This window comes from Canis lupus, chromosome 38 (genome assembly GCF_011100685.1).
Source record: "Canis lupus familiaris isolate Mischka breed German Shepherd chromosome 38, alternate assembly UU_Cfam_GSD_1.0, whole genome shotgun sequence".
NCBI classification, from domain to species: domain Eukaryota; kingdom Metazoa; phylum Chordata; class Mammalia; order Carnivora; family Canidae; genus Canis; species Canis lupus.
In genome coordinates, this window is record NC_049259.1 from 23,539,247 (window position 1) to 23,553,125 (window position 13,879).

The following is a 13,879-nucleotide window of genomic DNA, read 5'->3' on the forward strand; positions in this document are numbered from 1 at the left end:
CCCCACACCCAGTGAGGAACCTACTTAAAAAAAAAAATTAAGATAAAAAGAAAATCCATCTAGTTTGAAGAAAAGAAACAAAGGGATGAAAACAAAGTGACTCTCACAGACCTGCAGGACCAAGTAAACACGCCGACATAGGTGTAAGGGGCTTCCTGGAGAATGAGGCAGGAAAGAATATCTAAACAAATAAGGGTTGAAAGCTTCCCAAATTTGATGAAAAACACTGATGGCTTCAAGAAACGCAACAAATCCCAAGAAGGGTAAATGCAGAGAGAACCATATGTAAGACACCAAGCTGCGGAAAGCCAAATTCAGAGACAAGAATCTTGAAAACCAAAGAAAAGTGACTCACCATGTACAGAGAAAAAAAAAACAACTATGATTAAGAGCTGACTTCTCAACAGGAAACACAATTGAGACCAGAGGATAGTGAAATGGCATTCAAATTGCCCAAAGAAAGGAAAAATTTAACAGAAAAATCCGTATCTAACAACAACATCCTTAAAAAAAGGAGGGAAAAATTAAAAGAGTGTCTACATAAAGAAAGACAGAGGATTGGTTGCTAGCAGACCTACCATCCAGGAAATATTAGAAGTTCCTTTTTTTTTTTTTTTTTAGAAGTTCTTTAGGGAAAGGAAAGGAAATGGAAAGGAAATGACCATTGACGATAACCCATTTTTATAAGAAAGAATGAAGAAAACCAGAAACGCTAGCTCCCTGACATATGTAAAGTCATCACCGTGTGCACGTGTGTTTGTCTGCCTTTTTATTTTCTCCCCACACTAATTTCTTTGAAGAAATACCATTATTTAAAATAGTTCTGTTGTTATAATACCGTATGGGTTTACAAATTGGCTTTGTGAAAAATAAAGATGTTCTATGAGCCAGAGGGGGACATGGAGCCATGTTTCCGTATTGCTGCGCAGCGTCGAAATCGGCCTTGAGTTAACCTGACCCACATGGTGATCACTTAGATATGCATACAACAAACACTCAAAGGAAAAAAAAAATCTAGTTTCTAAACGGGAGAATCAATATGGCACAATAAAAAAAAAAAGGTCATTTAGCAGAAAAGCAGGCGGGAAGAGTGCAACAGGGATGAAAGGGCCACGGAGTTCCGGAAACACCAGCGAAGGGGAAAGGCGTTAATCCACCCATGACCTTAACGACGGGAAAGTGACCGCGTTGGATCCTCGGGTCCAAAGGGAAAGGGCGTCAGGCTGGATCTTAAGCAGCCACAAGGCGTTGATGGGCTGTTACCCGACGTGCGTCTAGGATCTGAGTCGCAGATACTGTGACAGTAGAGTGTGTAAGGAGATCACACGCCCGCAGCAGCCGGAGGAGAGCAGGGACCTGCATGTGACTCTCCAGCAAAAGAGACTTGCCGAGCGGGCGTCGTAAGGGGACAAAGATGGGTTTATGGTGGAAGAGTCGTTAAGGCAGCGGGATACAAAATCATGACGTCTATACGCAAATCCGTGAAGCAAAGAGGACAGAATTGAAAGGAGGGATGGCGCAGCCCGCACGGTCGGGGGCTCAGGGCTCGGGTCGGGGGGACCTTGCAGGACGGACCAGGACCTCAGCAGCCCCTCCGCCTCCTGACCCGGACGTATGGGCTGCTTCCTTGACAGCACCTGTCACAGGGACGTCCAGGTGACGGCTGAGCACCTGCCTTCAGCCCAGGGCATGACCCCAGGTCCTGGGGTCGGGTCCCACATCGGGCTCCGTGCGTGGGGCCTGCTTCTCCCTCTGCCTGCGTCCCTGCCTCTCTCTGTGTCTCCCATGAATAAATAAATACTTAAAAAAGAGAGTACAGGTTGCACATTCTCCAGGCTACACTGGATATCAGGCCACAAAACCAAGCCTCAGGTTCTTAAGACGTGAACTCTTCTTTCCTGATGTTCACATACAACAGCAACTTTCTTTTGATCAGTGTTTACATGATATTTTCCCCCATTCTTTTATGGTTAATCTCTCTGTCTGCTGGTAACGAATGTGTGTCTGCTGTCAACAAAACTGTGTCTTCCTATCCAGTGTGACGGTTTTTGTCTAATTGGATGGTTATCTTACATTTAATGAGATTTTTATTATGTGTAATGAAATTGATCATTTCTGATTTTTTTGATCATTTCTGATTTTGCATTGAATGGAATTGACACATCATTATGTATAATGAAATCGCCGATACCGTTGGGTTTAAATATGCCATGTTAAGATTTGTTTTCTGCGTCTCCCATTTTTCTCTCTTTTTATCTTATCTTGAAATAAAGTGTTTTCACGATCCTTTTTCCTTTTTTTTTCTTTTTCCTTTTATTTGTTACTTATACATCATTTTTTTTTAAAAAAAAGATTTTATTTATTCATTCATGAGAGACACGGAGAGAGAGAGACAGAGAGGCAGAGACACAGGCAGAGGGAGAAGCAGGCTCCATGCAGGGAGCCCGACTCAGGACTTGATCCTGGGTCTCCAGGGTCACGCCCTGGGCTGAAGGTGGATCCCTTTATACAACATCTTAATGGTTGTCTTAGAGATTGTGTTTCAAGGACCAAGCAAAGATTTCGTGAAATCTGATTTTGATTTATCCCCATTTTGATGTTATTGCTGTATATTGTAATTCCACGAATATTTAGATATCCACAAGTTATTAATTTATTGGATAATATTAAGCATAATATTCATTGGTACTTGCCCATACATTTATCTTTTCTGTTATTTTAGACTTCATTTTAGTCATATTTCATTTTGGTTTCCATCCGTGTTGGATCTTCGTTCCATCTGAAGAACTCCGTATTTCTTTAACGAAAGTCCACTGATGCTTTTTTTTTTTTTTCCCATTTCTGAAGCTGTTTTCGTTTCGTTTTTTTTTTTTTCTTTTTTTTTTTTTTAATTCGTGAAGGATATTTTCCTGGAGTGCAGAATTCTCACTTGGCAGCCATTCCCTCTCAGCACTTCGAAACTGGCGTTCCACTGGTTTCTGCTTCTCATTGTTGCTATTAAGCAGCCAGTCCATCGTCGTATTGTCATTCCTGGAAAATAACGTTATCTTGTTTCCTTTAGCTACTTTTAAGGCTTTTTGTTTTAGTCTTTATCTTTTAGCCATTTTACACCAGATGTCTACCCCCGTTTGGTTGGGGGTGGAGGGCACGTGTATGTATCTTGCATGCAGTTCAGAATGAATCTGCCTCCTAATGTTTTCATCAGGTTGGGAATACTTGTGGCCATGTTTCTTCATCTCTTGCTTCTGGTATGTTCTCTCCCTCTTGTGCACCTGTAACTTGAGTCACATGCATTCTAGACCTTTCACTGGGTTCTGTATGGCTCGTCTGCTCGTTGACGGGTGGGGTACTGCCTCGGTCCCCTCTCTGTGCTCCACCTCAGATACGTTCTTCTAATAGACTTCTCAATCTCTGATTTTTATCTCTAAGTTTTTTTTAATTTTTAATTTTTTTCTAGATTTTTTAATGTGCTATTAAACTATTAAGTTCTTAGTTTCAGTTATTAATTTTTTACTTTATATGTTTTCACTTTATTTACTTTAAAGACTCATTTATTTGACAGGGAGAGAGAGCAAGAGAGCACAGGTGAGGGGAGCAGCAAAGGGAGGGGGAGAAGCAGGCTCCTCACTGAGCAGGGAGCCCAGTGGATGATGTGGGGTAGGATCCTGGGACCCCCGGGATCATGACTTGAACCGAACGCAGATGCTCAGCCGACGGAGCCATCCCGGCGCCCCTGTTTTCACTTTATTTAAAAATATTTTCCAGTTGTCTGTGTGGTTTCCCCACCTGTTACCCATTTTCTTCAACACAATGAAAATTAGTGTTTTATTGCTTCACGACACATCGCCACAATTGTTTTTAATGTGTCGTGTGACATAGTTACATTCATGTTCTCATTTCTCAAATAAGCACAAATGTGACCGCTTAAGACACCACACATTTACGTCATGGTTCCCACAGGCAGGTGTTCTGGGTGTGTTTGGGTCCCCGGCTCGGGGCCTCTCAACCCTAGAATCAGAACGTCACCCGGGCTGTAGTCCCTTCTGGACCTCGGCGTTCTTCTCCGAACTCGGGTGGTTGGCAGTCTCATTCCTCGTGGTTCTCCGACGGAGGCTGTGTTCTCACTGGCTGTCAGGCTGGATCTGCCCTCTTACTCGAGCGCACACGTTCCCTGCCACGCGGCCTCCAGGGAGTCCTCTCAAAACGTGGCAGCCCACTCCTGTAGAGTCAGCAGGAGAGGGTCTTGGGCTCCAGTCTGCTAACACAGATTTTTCTAGGATGTAATGTAAGCCTGGGAGTGACGTCCCATCACCTGCTCTCCTGGGTGGGGGCAAGTCCCAGTTCCGCCTACGCTCAGGAGGAGAGGATCATCCATGAATGTGACCAGTGTGCGTCACCTTACGATGCATCTCCCACAATCTATTTATCTCAGAGTTGTATCTAATAACTTTAATAAGTGGCTTTTTTAGGAGTCTATTTCTATTAAGTGCTTTTTTTTTTTTTTCCTTCTTGATTCTTAGCCCTTTGGCGTCTTGTTCTGGTATGGTTAGTGTGTATTTATTGCAGCCTGGACTTTACATCAGGTGTCCTCGAACTTCTCCCGAACAGGGCCAGGTAGTAGATAATTCAGGATCTGTGGACCAGAAGCCTCTGTTGCAACTATTAAATGCTGCCATGGTAGCAGAAAAGCAACCATAGGCAGTACATGAGTGAATGTGGCTATGGTTAAAAAAAAAAAAAAAAGACTTATGGTTGCTGAAATTTGAATTTCATACAGTTTTCATGTCACAAAATATTAACTTTTGTTTTCCATCATTACAGAATGTAAAGACCATCCTATAGCTTGTAGATTATGCAAAAACCGATGGCGGGTTCACGGGTCAGCAGTCAGTGGTTTGCTTACCTCTGCTCTATGAGAAAAAAATAGTACAGATCAACCGAGTCTCTACATTATGTTAGCTTCCTCTGTTTGACCCCCTGGTAGGTAGTCAGACGAGGGGCGAGACCATATCAGGAAGCAGGGGTCAAGTGAGACCGAAACTGGTTTCCGGGTGTGAGGATTCATTTCCTCGTTACCCGCTCACCTAGAGGGCAGCCCTGGAGCACGTGGAGCCCGCCAGATGCTCTGCTCGTCCTGTTTCAGTGTTTTGACCGAAGCCTGTAAACCTCAAATTAGAGTTCCTTGAAGAAACTGCAAACGGGGTGTTAGGCTAACACTTCTCCATGTCCTTCCTTTATGGAGACTCGGCCTCTCAATCATTCACGGACTCACCCTCTTGTCATTGCAGAGATGGAAGAAAGAGGTTTCGGTCCTTCGATTATATGCAGATGTGAAGAGTCGCAGGGGGAAGGGACCCAGGAAAGGGCCACTTATTCTCCTTCTCTTACTTGACCTTTGTGTCTTCATTTGTAAAATGGGGAGAGTGATACGCTAATATACGTCTACTTCGCCGTGTTCTTGGGAGTCACATGAGGCCACGTGAAGGATGCGTAGTGCAGGGCAACATCTGGTGAGGCATCCCTGTCATCACCATCCCATGTCACAGTGTGACATCATTACTCACAGACGAAGGGGGAGGACCAACCGTTTGGACAGACGCCCACCAGATCCGGACACTAAAGCAGAGTAAACACAACCGCCAGCCCACTTCTTTTCCACCATAACCAAGCTGCCTTCCTAGATTGCTGTCACCAGCTGTGCCACCACTGGGCACGATTTCAAGTTAACTTCCATGTAACCCATAGCTATGGAGAATTCTTCTGTGTCCAGACTTGGGCTAGTGTTTCTCCTGAAGCTAGATTGCCTGGTTTAAGTCCTGGTTTCTCATATATCAATCAGCTCAGTGACCTACAGAAAGTTCCAAAACATCTCTGGGCCTGTTTTCTCTTGTGAAGACGGATACAGTCATGCTGCCGTATAGATTTATTGTTAGGATTAAATGAATTAACGTGTACGTTGAATAGTTTAGTACGTAGCCTATAAAGAGCAAGTATCATAAGTGCTGGTAATTACTTTGATTAGTAGCAGCTCTAAGTACCCTGAGAGGAGAGAGTCTGGAAAGGTGCTTACAATTGAATTAGGGACCTAAGATCAATGCAATGAATAGAACTAAGGAGTGAAAAAATAGGTGCCAACTGAGTGCCAACTCTTACCTAGTTTAAAGCTACTCATTAACATCCGTGTGGGCTGTGGGTAATAAGATGGACGTAGTATATGGAAGGGGACCTTGGGGGGTTGAGGTCTTGGGGGGAACTGAGCCAGGGCTCCAGCATGGTGGGGGGTGTTCAGCGAGCAGAGCAGAGATGAGAGAGGTTGGTTGAAAGTAGAATAAGTCAACAGGATGAGAGGATAGTGTTGCCTGCTGAAAGCTGGTGGCTGCCCGCGTGGTGAGCAGGGCATAGGACAGGGTTATGTTGCACACCTGGAACTAGTGTAACAAACATCATGCGTGAACTATACTTCAATTTTAAAAAAAGGTATAAAAGTGAGAAAGACAAAACCATATGATTTCACTCATAGGTGGAATTTAAGAAACAAACAAGCAAAGGGTCGGGGGGAGAGACACACCAAGGAGCAGAATCTTAAACCAAAAAAAAAAAAAAAAAAAAAAAGATTTATTTATTTGAGAGAGAGAGAGATCGATCCTGAGCAGAGGTGAGAGGCAGAGGGAGAAGCAGGCTCCCCGCTGAGCAGAGGCTCAAGCCCAGGACTCTGGGATCATGACCTGAGCCCAAGGCAGAGGCTCAACCGACGGACCCCCCCCCCCCGCCCCGGCGCCCCAGAATCTTAACTGTAGGGACAAATTGATGGTCACAGGGCGGGAGATGGTAAGGATGGGTGAAGCAGGTGATGGGGATGAAGGCGTGCGCTTGTGAGAAGCATCGACTGTCGTATGGAGGTGTCGAATCCCTATATTGTACACCTGAAACTGATTTCACACTGTATGTTAGCTGGAATTTAAGTAAAAAAGTGCAAAGTTCTTACAGCACAAGTCAGAGACTGGCTTGCTGATTGTTCGCTGGTACTTAGACCGGTGTCCAGTGAGGGGTATCTGAAGGTCAGTCCTCGTGGACCTGGCTGCAGGGGTCCACACTTGGATCCTACTTGACAGTTGTTGCTTTCCTTGTGCCACATGTGAAGAGTCATTTCCACAAGGTCTTAAGCTCCTCTCCTTTGGCACCAGAGAGATGGCAGGAAGTATGGCACAGACCTTAGCAGGACCGTGGCCCAAACCAACAAATTTTGAAATCAGCCCTTTCACCCCAGAGATTTCTCCTAAGAGCCAAGCCATCTCTTTCTGTCTCTCTCTGAAAATGTGAATCCCAGGATTAGCAAACGAGCTTCCTGACTAATGAGGTCTCTAGGCACTGTGCCGTTTGGATTGTGCCCTCTGCTACTGGTCACTCGGGACTAGTTGCTGCTGTTTTGGGGAGAGAGACCCAGGAGTCTGAGACAGTCTGCACCTTATTAAGAAACCTCAAGCCGGAGTTACTGCTTTGTGACTCAAAAAGGAGCTTCTGTCAGAGGAGACTGCGGGAATCCAGAGGAACTTAATGGGACTTTTTCTGTCCCTCCCTTGTAGACTCAGACACTGGAAGACGGGGCGATGCATTGTTTCCTTCCTTTCTAGTTTCTCGAGTGTCACATTCTGGGTGGTATCTCAAGCTTAGCCAGCGAAGGACGGGTTCCTATTAAACCACAGCTCTGCTTAATAAGATGTTAGTAATCTTCAGATAAGAAAATTTGCAGACTTTTGGTAGAATAGCATTATTTTTACAGTGATCTAAACTCAAGTAACTGATGGGTTTTAAATCATTTCAGGAAGGGCATTGACAAAACTCTGGGAAATGCTTTATAACTATTAGTAAAAGCAAAACAGAACACCCATATCTATTATTGCAGGCAGTCAAATTTTTCTGAGCGGAGGGATGTGACTCTCAGAAGAGCAGAGGAACAGGCTGTTGGTGAGTTTCCACTTCCTTATCTGCAGGGATGGTGCGTGTTGACGGTCGCGTAGTCATCAGAGAGCCCGCAGTGGCCAGTGGTCCGGGGGACACGAGCTCTCATAGAAGGTCTCGTGATTTTTATCATTTTGGAAGTGTGGATATGTGAACTAATGTAAGGAGGAGGGACATAAGACTTGAGGGACCTTTCATTGGGTCCTGTTCAAAACGGCCATGCAGAAATCCAAGCTCCGTGAGGCCAAGGACCGTGGCTTGGTTATCTTTCTGTTCCTGATACCAACACTCACATTTTGTGACGTATTCGACACTTTGAACCCCTGAAGAAACGGTTTTGCTTGGATTTAAAGCAAAATTTTGTTATTCACAGTAGACTTAAAAAAAAAAAAAGTCAGAGAATAATGAGATAATAAGTTCTCCTCCCTGGTGAAAAAATGTAAGTAGTATATTCATCTAAGATTGAGTCAGGGACAGGCTTTGTTTCACTTTTTTGTGTATGTGTCATTTATTTGAAAGAAAGAAATGGTAACAACCCCAAAGTTAAAGATACAGTCTGAATTTCGAGGTTGATGTCCATCTGTGTCCTCCCTCCCGGTTTGTCCCCTTCCTTCACCTCCATTTCTTGCACCGTGGATGAGTAATCCTGCTCCTGCCAGTGTTTCTCATTTCGCCATCCCACTCTGTGCCCCCTTCACTGGCCGTTCTGCTGAATCTACCCACATAACGGTGCTGGGATGGAGTTGTTTCAGGTGTGGGTAATTCAGAGCTGACTAATGGTCTGGAGGAGGAAGGAAACAGAAATATTCTAGGCTAGAGGCATGAGTAAAATATTCTGCCAGGAAAGTGAAGTTAAGTTATAAGAATAAGCTGGATGAATTTCAGCGTAAGTGTGCAAGTATAATGAAAACTGTGGTTTTCCAGTGATGGGTTCTGAACTATCCATTATCACCCAGGAACGCAACCTGGATGTCACTACAGATTGTTCCTAGATGTGTCAGCTGGACTGGCTACTGTGGTCTAAGGGAGAAGGAGAACGTCAGGGTGTCTTCAGGAAGGGAATTGAAAGCAAAGTGGAACAAAAAATCTTGTTCTACTGAAGCCTGTCTGTGTTGGGATAGTACGTGTTGCAGTACATGGATCTGGTGGGTGCACCTCAAGAAAGGTTTTATTTATTTATTTATTTATTTATTTATTTATTTATTTATTTTTAATTTTATTTTTTTAAGAATTTATTTATTCATGAGAGATGAGGGAGAGAGAGAGGCAGAGACACAGGCAGAGGGAGAAGCAGGCTCCAGGCAGGGAGCCCGATATGGGACCTGATCCCGGGTCTCCAGGATCACGCCCTGGGCCAAAGGCAGGTGCTAAACCACTGAGCCACCCAGGGATCCCTCAAGAAAGGTTTTAAAAGCACATGATGGAGTCCATGTGAGCAACTGGAAGGGACATGATAAAATGTGTAAAATTGAGGCTTGTATAATCAAAGGCTTGTTATAAATCCTAGACTGCTGGGCTGAAGACCCCTATCCACCGCAGTCAAGTACTTCAAATACACTAACACCTTTAATACGGCGATTCTAGGAGCCATTACTATATTCCATTACTATATTCAATTTACAAATGATTTTAAATATTGTGCTTAAAATTTTGGATGGCTACTGAAGGAATTTAAGCAGGAAAGCTCCATTAGCAGATTTATAATTTTTTTATTTTAATTCCAGTGCAGTTAACATACAGTGTTACATTAGTTTCAGGTGCACAATGTCATACTTCAGCAACCCCATAGATTACTCGGTGCTCGTCACCATAAGCACACGCTTAGTCCCCTTCACCCATTTCATCCCTCCCTCACAGCCTCCCCGTTGATAACGGTCAGTTTGTTCTCTACAATAAAAAATCTGGTTTTTTGGCTTATCCCTTTTTTCCTTCATTCGTTTGTTTCTGAAATCCCACATGTAAGTGAGATTGTATGGTATTTGTCTTTCTCTTACTTTGCTTAGCATTATACTCTCTAGCTACAGCCGTGTTGTTGCAGATGCTAAGATTTCATTCTTTTTTATGGAAGAGTAATGCTCCATGGTGTGTGCGTTCCATATCTTTATCTGCGCACCTCTGATGGACACTTGGGCGGCTGGTGTAATCTGGCTGTTGCATATAATGCTGCAATAAACATAAGGGCGCGTAAATCTTTTTGAGTTAGTGTTTTTGTATTCTTTGGGTGAATCCCATTGGCAGATCTTTTTAAAAAAATGTTATGACAACATTCATTCAGGAGGCAGGTTTGGACTTGGACCAAGGTCAATGCGATGAGGGAGCTCGGTTGGGAGAACATTGCAGACCTTCCGGAGAATGATTGCTGTGTGTGCTCAGAAGTTGGGTGTTGGTAGAAAGCACAGGGAGGAGGGGACAGAGGACAGAATTTTAGGAGGGATTATTTTCCACGTGGAAAAGGATGATTCTCAGCTTTCTGAATGGAGGTAATGGTTGAACATGGTGAGTTCTACCAAGAGTAGACATTGGGTTTAAAGGGCCAGGCTAAACCTGCTGCTGCATAGTTTCTAATTTTGAGCTCACATGAGATGAGTTCATGTCTGCCCCTATCTCAGCTCGGAGTACTCAACATTGGAGGGAGAAAAGAGAACATCCAGTCCTTCTCTGATTAGGTGAATTTTAATCCTTGCTCTCACACTAGGAAAACCCATTCCCTACTCGAAGGGATGGCCTCAGATCTGTTCCATATGGCTTTCTGCTAGAATTCAAGGAGATAAGCCAAGGGCCTGCCGTGTACCTTATCAAGCCGTTGTCTGTGGCCTCAGAGGATACTTGGTGCAGGGTTTTCAGGAGGAACATCTCATCAGAATGCTCCCGTTTCTAGTCTTTCACAATCACTGGGGATTTTAGGTGCAGGGCTTGGGGAAGTGAAGCCTAGGACTTCCTTACATAGGGTTCTGGGGAGCAGAAATCCCTGCAGGGTGGTGCTAGGGCGTAGGGCTGTGACAGTGAGTCCTGACCAGTGTTGAAAGGATACGAGCCTCAGCTACATTTTGTCTTCCACGTCAGTTACTGTTCCTCACTGGATCCTTCCCGGCTAGTTCAAGAGTGCTTGAGGAGGAACTATAGCACCGAGCTTCCTCCTTGACCTGGACTCCCCTTTCTGATGTCTGGGTAATTACTTCTACTCATCTTTCCTTTACTCTGTCTCTACTTTCCCTCTCAGAGCTCTCTCTGCCATCAGTCTCAGGATGCTGGGGCAACACTTCTGTAGAACCCAAGGAGAGAATGGGTCAAGATGATGACAATGGAGAATACTGATGACCCTCAAGGTCCAAGGCATTGCTCAGCTGATGGATGCACTTTTTAACTGAAGGCCTTGGGTTAGCCTACTCTGTTTCACGGTATGCTCATCACACCTGTCCTTGGCCCAGACCTAGACCTCCCTCAGTGCCAATGCCAAACTCCACTGCTGTGACTGAGTTCCTCCTGGAAGGGTTCTCCAGCTTTGGGTGGCAGCACCGGCTTGTCTTCTTTGCTGTCTTTCTAACTCTGTACCTACTGACTCTCTGCGGCAATGTCATCATCGTGACTATTATTCATCTGGACCGTCACCTCCACACCCCCATGTACTTCTTCCTGAGCATGCTGTCCCTCTCTGAGACCTGCTACACCGTGGCCATCATTCCCCGTATGCTTTCTGGCCTCCTGAATCCCCACCAGCCCATTGCTGTCCAAGGCTGTGCCACTCAGCTCTTCTTCTATCTCACCTTTGGCATCAACAACTGCTTCCTGCTCACAGCCATGGGCTATGACCGCTACGTGGCCATCTGCAACCCCCTGCGGTACTCAGTCATCATGAGTAAAGAGACCTGTGTCCAGTTGGCATATGGATCACTGGGAATTGGCTTGAGCATGGCCATCATCCAGGTAACATCTGTGTTTGGCCTGCCCTTCTGTGATGCATTTGTCATCTCTCACTTCTTCTGTGACGTGAGACCCCTGCTGAAGCTGGCCTGCATGGACACCACTGTCAACGAGATCATCAACTTTGTTGTCAGTGTCTGTGTCCTGGTTCTACCCATGGGCCTGGTCTTCATCTCCTATGTTCTCATCATCTCCACCATCCTTAAGATCACTTCAGCTGAGGGCCGGAAGAAGGCTTTTGCCACCTGCGCCTCCCACCTCACCGTGGTCATCATCCACTATGGCTGCGCTTCCATCATCTACCTCAAGCCCAAGTCCCAGAGTTCTCTGGAGCAGGACAGACTCCTCTCTGTGACCTACACAGTCATCACCCCCTTGCTGAACCCCGTTGTGTACAGCCTGCGGAACAAAGAGGTCAAGGATGCTCTGCACAGAGCTGTGGGGCGGAATCTTTCCTCTTAACAAGGAGAGATTGTTGAAAGCCTTTTATTTGATTTTGTGAATGTATATTAATTTTAATGCTGTGTCAGTAAGGCTTTTAAGTATGAGATCAAGAAGAATAGACTTTAGTAAAGGAATTAAAACTGGGGACTTCCATTTGAGCTTGTCATGGTTTCCCATGCTTCCTTCAGAGATGCTCAGCAAATGCCCAAGACCAGAGGGGAAAGATTTACCTGCCTGGGTCACTCCCACCCACATCCTGTCACACACGTGTACACCCAGCCACACAACTCCATTGAGACACAGAACCGGCAGCGTTCTACAAAGCCCATGAACAAAGGGTTTGGAAGCCACCTCGGAAAGACTTTCACTGCTGTTGGAAGGAATGTAGGAGTAGTTTGTGCAACTTTTTAACAAGTGAGGAGACACATGCATATTCTCTTCTGTGGACATGGAGGACCATCTCGTAATCTGCTTTTGCTAATTGCTAACATTCCCCAGATTCCTGAGGAATCTTCAGGAGGCTTGGGTACACACTTGCCAGGGTAGAACTGCCTTACCCAGCCATTCCCGGAAAGGAGGGGTACAAATAGGAAGTCAAAAAGGTCATCAGCTCTCAAGCACGTAGAGGTGTGTTGTCCACAGCCTGGAGGTGGTGAGGTGAGGAAACACCAGTAAAGGGGAACGTGTTGAAAAGTTCAACACCTTCCGCATTTCCAGCCCAGGAGTGAAAAGCACAGAGGTTGGAAGGAGCTAAGCAAAGCCTGGTTCTTTTGTGGGCTAGACCTATAAACTCTGATATGCTGTTGGAAATGTAAGCATTTTCACCACAACTTCTGAGAACACTTATCAATGAGCAGAAGTCTGAAGGTTGACTTAAATAAAAAATTTTCTGGTAAGCTCCTAAGCCCGCAGAGGTTAATCTTCAGACATTTCTTCTGAGATACTCCCAACGTAAAACCTGACCTAAAAACAGCATTCCCGTGTGAGCATCTCAGAAGGTGAACACGTACGCTCTGGTGGGTCCTTCCTCCTCCATCCTCCTGCCCCACTCTGGCCTCCCATGCCGAGGAATGGGCACACCCTGAGCTCCAGACGCGGCTCCTATGGCGTCCGGAATCCAGCTGGCGCCACGGGGTGACCCTGCCCAGGCAAAATATCACCTGTGAGAGTGTCCTGACGTCGCTGGTCATGGGGGATGGGACGAGGCAGTGGAAACTCAGGAATTCTCTGAGTCAAGTTAACATGTCTGACTTTGCAAAAAAAAAAAAAAAAAAACCAACAACAACAAAAAACATTCACCTGGAAGGCGACCTGGAGGCCAAATGTCCTTTGCCTTTGTGTCCAGGTCTGTAGAAACCACAGCACGGTGCACTGCTGCGTGCATAGTCGAAATTATAAAAATATTCAGGCTTAGTTATTCTGCTTAATCCAGACAGAAAAGCTGTTAGGTAGAGTTCCAGCGGCCGGGGCCCCATGCTCTTCCACTACAGTTGTACTCCGTGGACGCTGTGCGACCCCACCCAGATCGCACACCTTGGGGACCCACACATCCATC

General features: G+C 45.4%; 1 protein-coding gene across 1 annotated transcript in view; it reads left to right on the top strand.

Moving 5' to 3' along the window:
* OR10J5 (olfactory receptor 10J5) overlaps positions 1-13,450 on the top strand; it is a 188,308-nt gene extending 174,858 nt beyond the window's left edge. Inside the window, exon 2 of the mRNA XM_038586386.1 lies at positions 11,405-13,450. Within this exon, the coding sequence (XP_038442314.1) occupies positions 11,405-12,342 (938 nt within the window). The 3' untranslated portion in view covers positions 12,343-13,450. The remainder of the gene's footprint in view (positions 1-11,404) is intronic.
* The last annotated feature ends 429 nt before the right edge of the window (positions 13,451-13,879 follow it).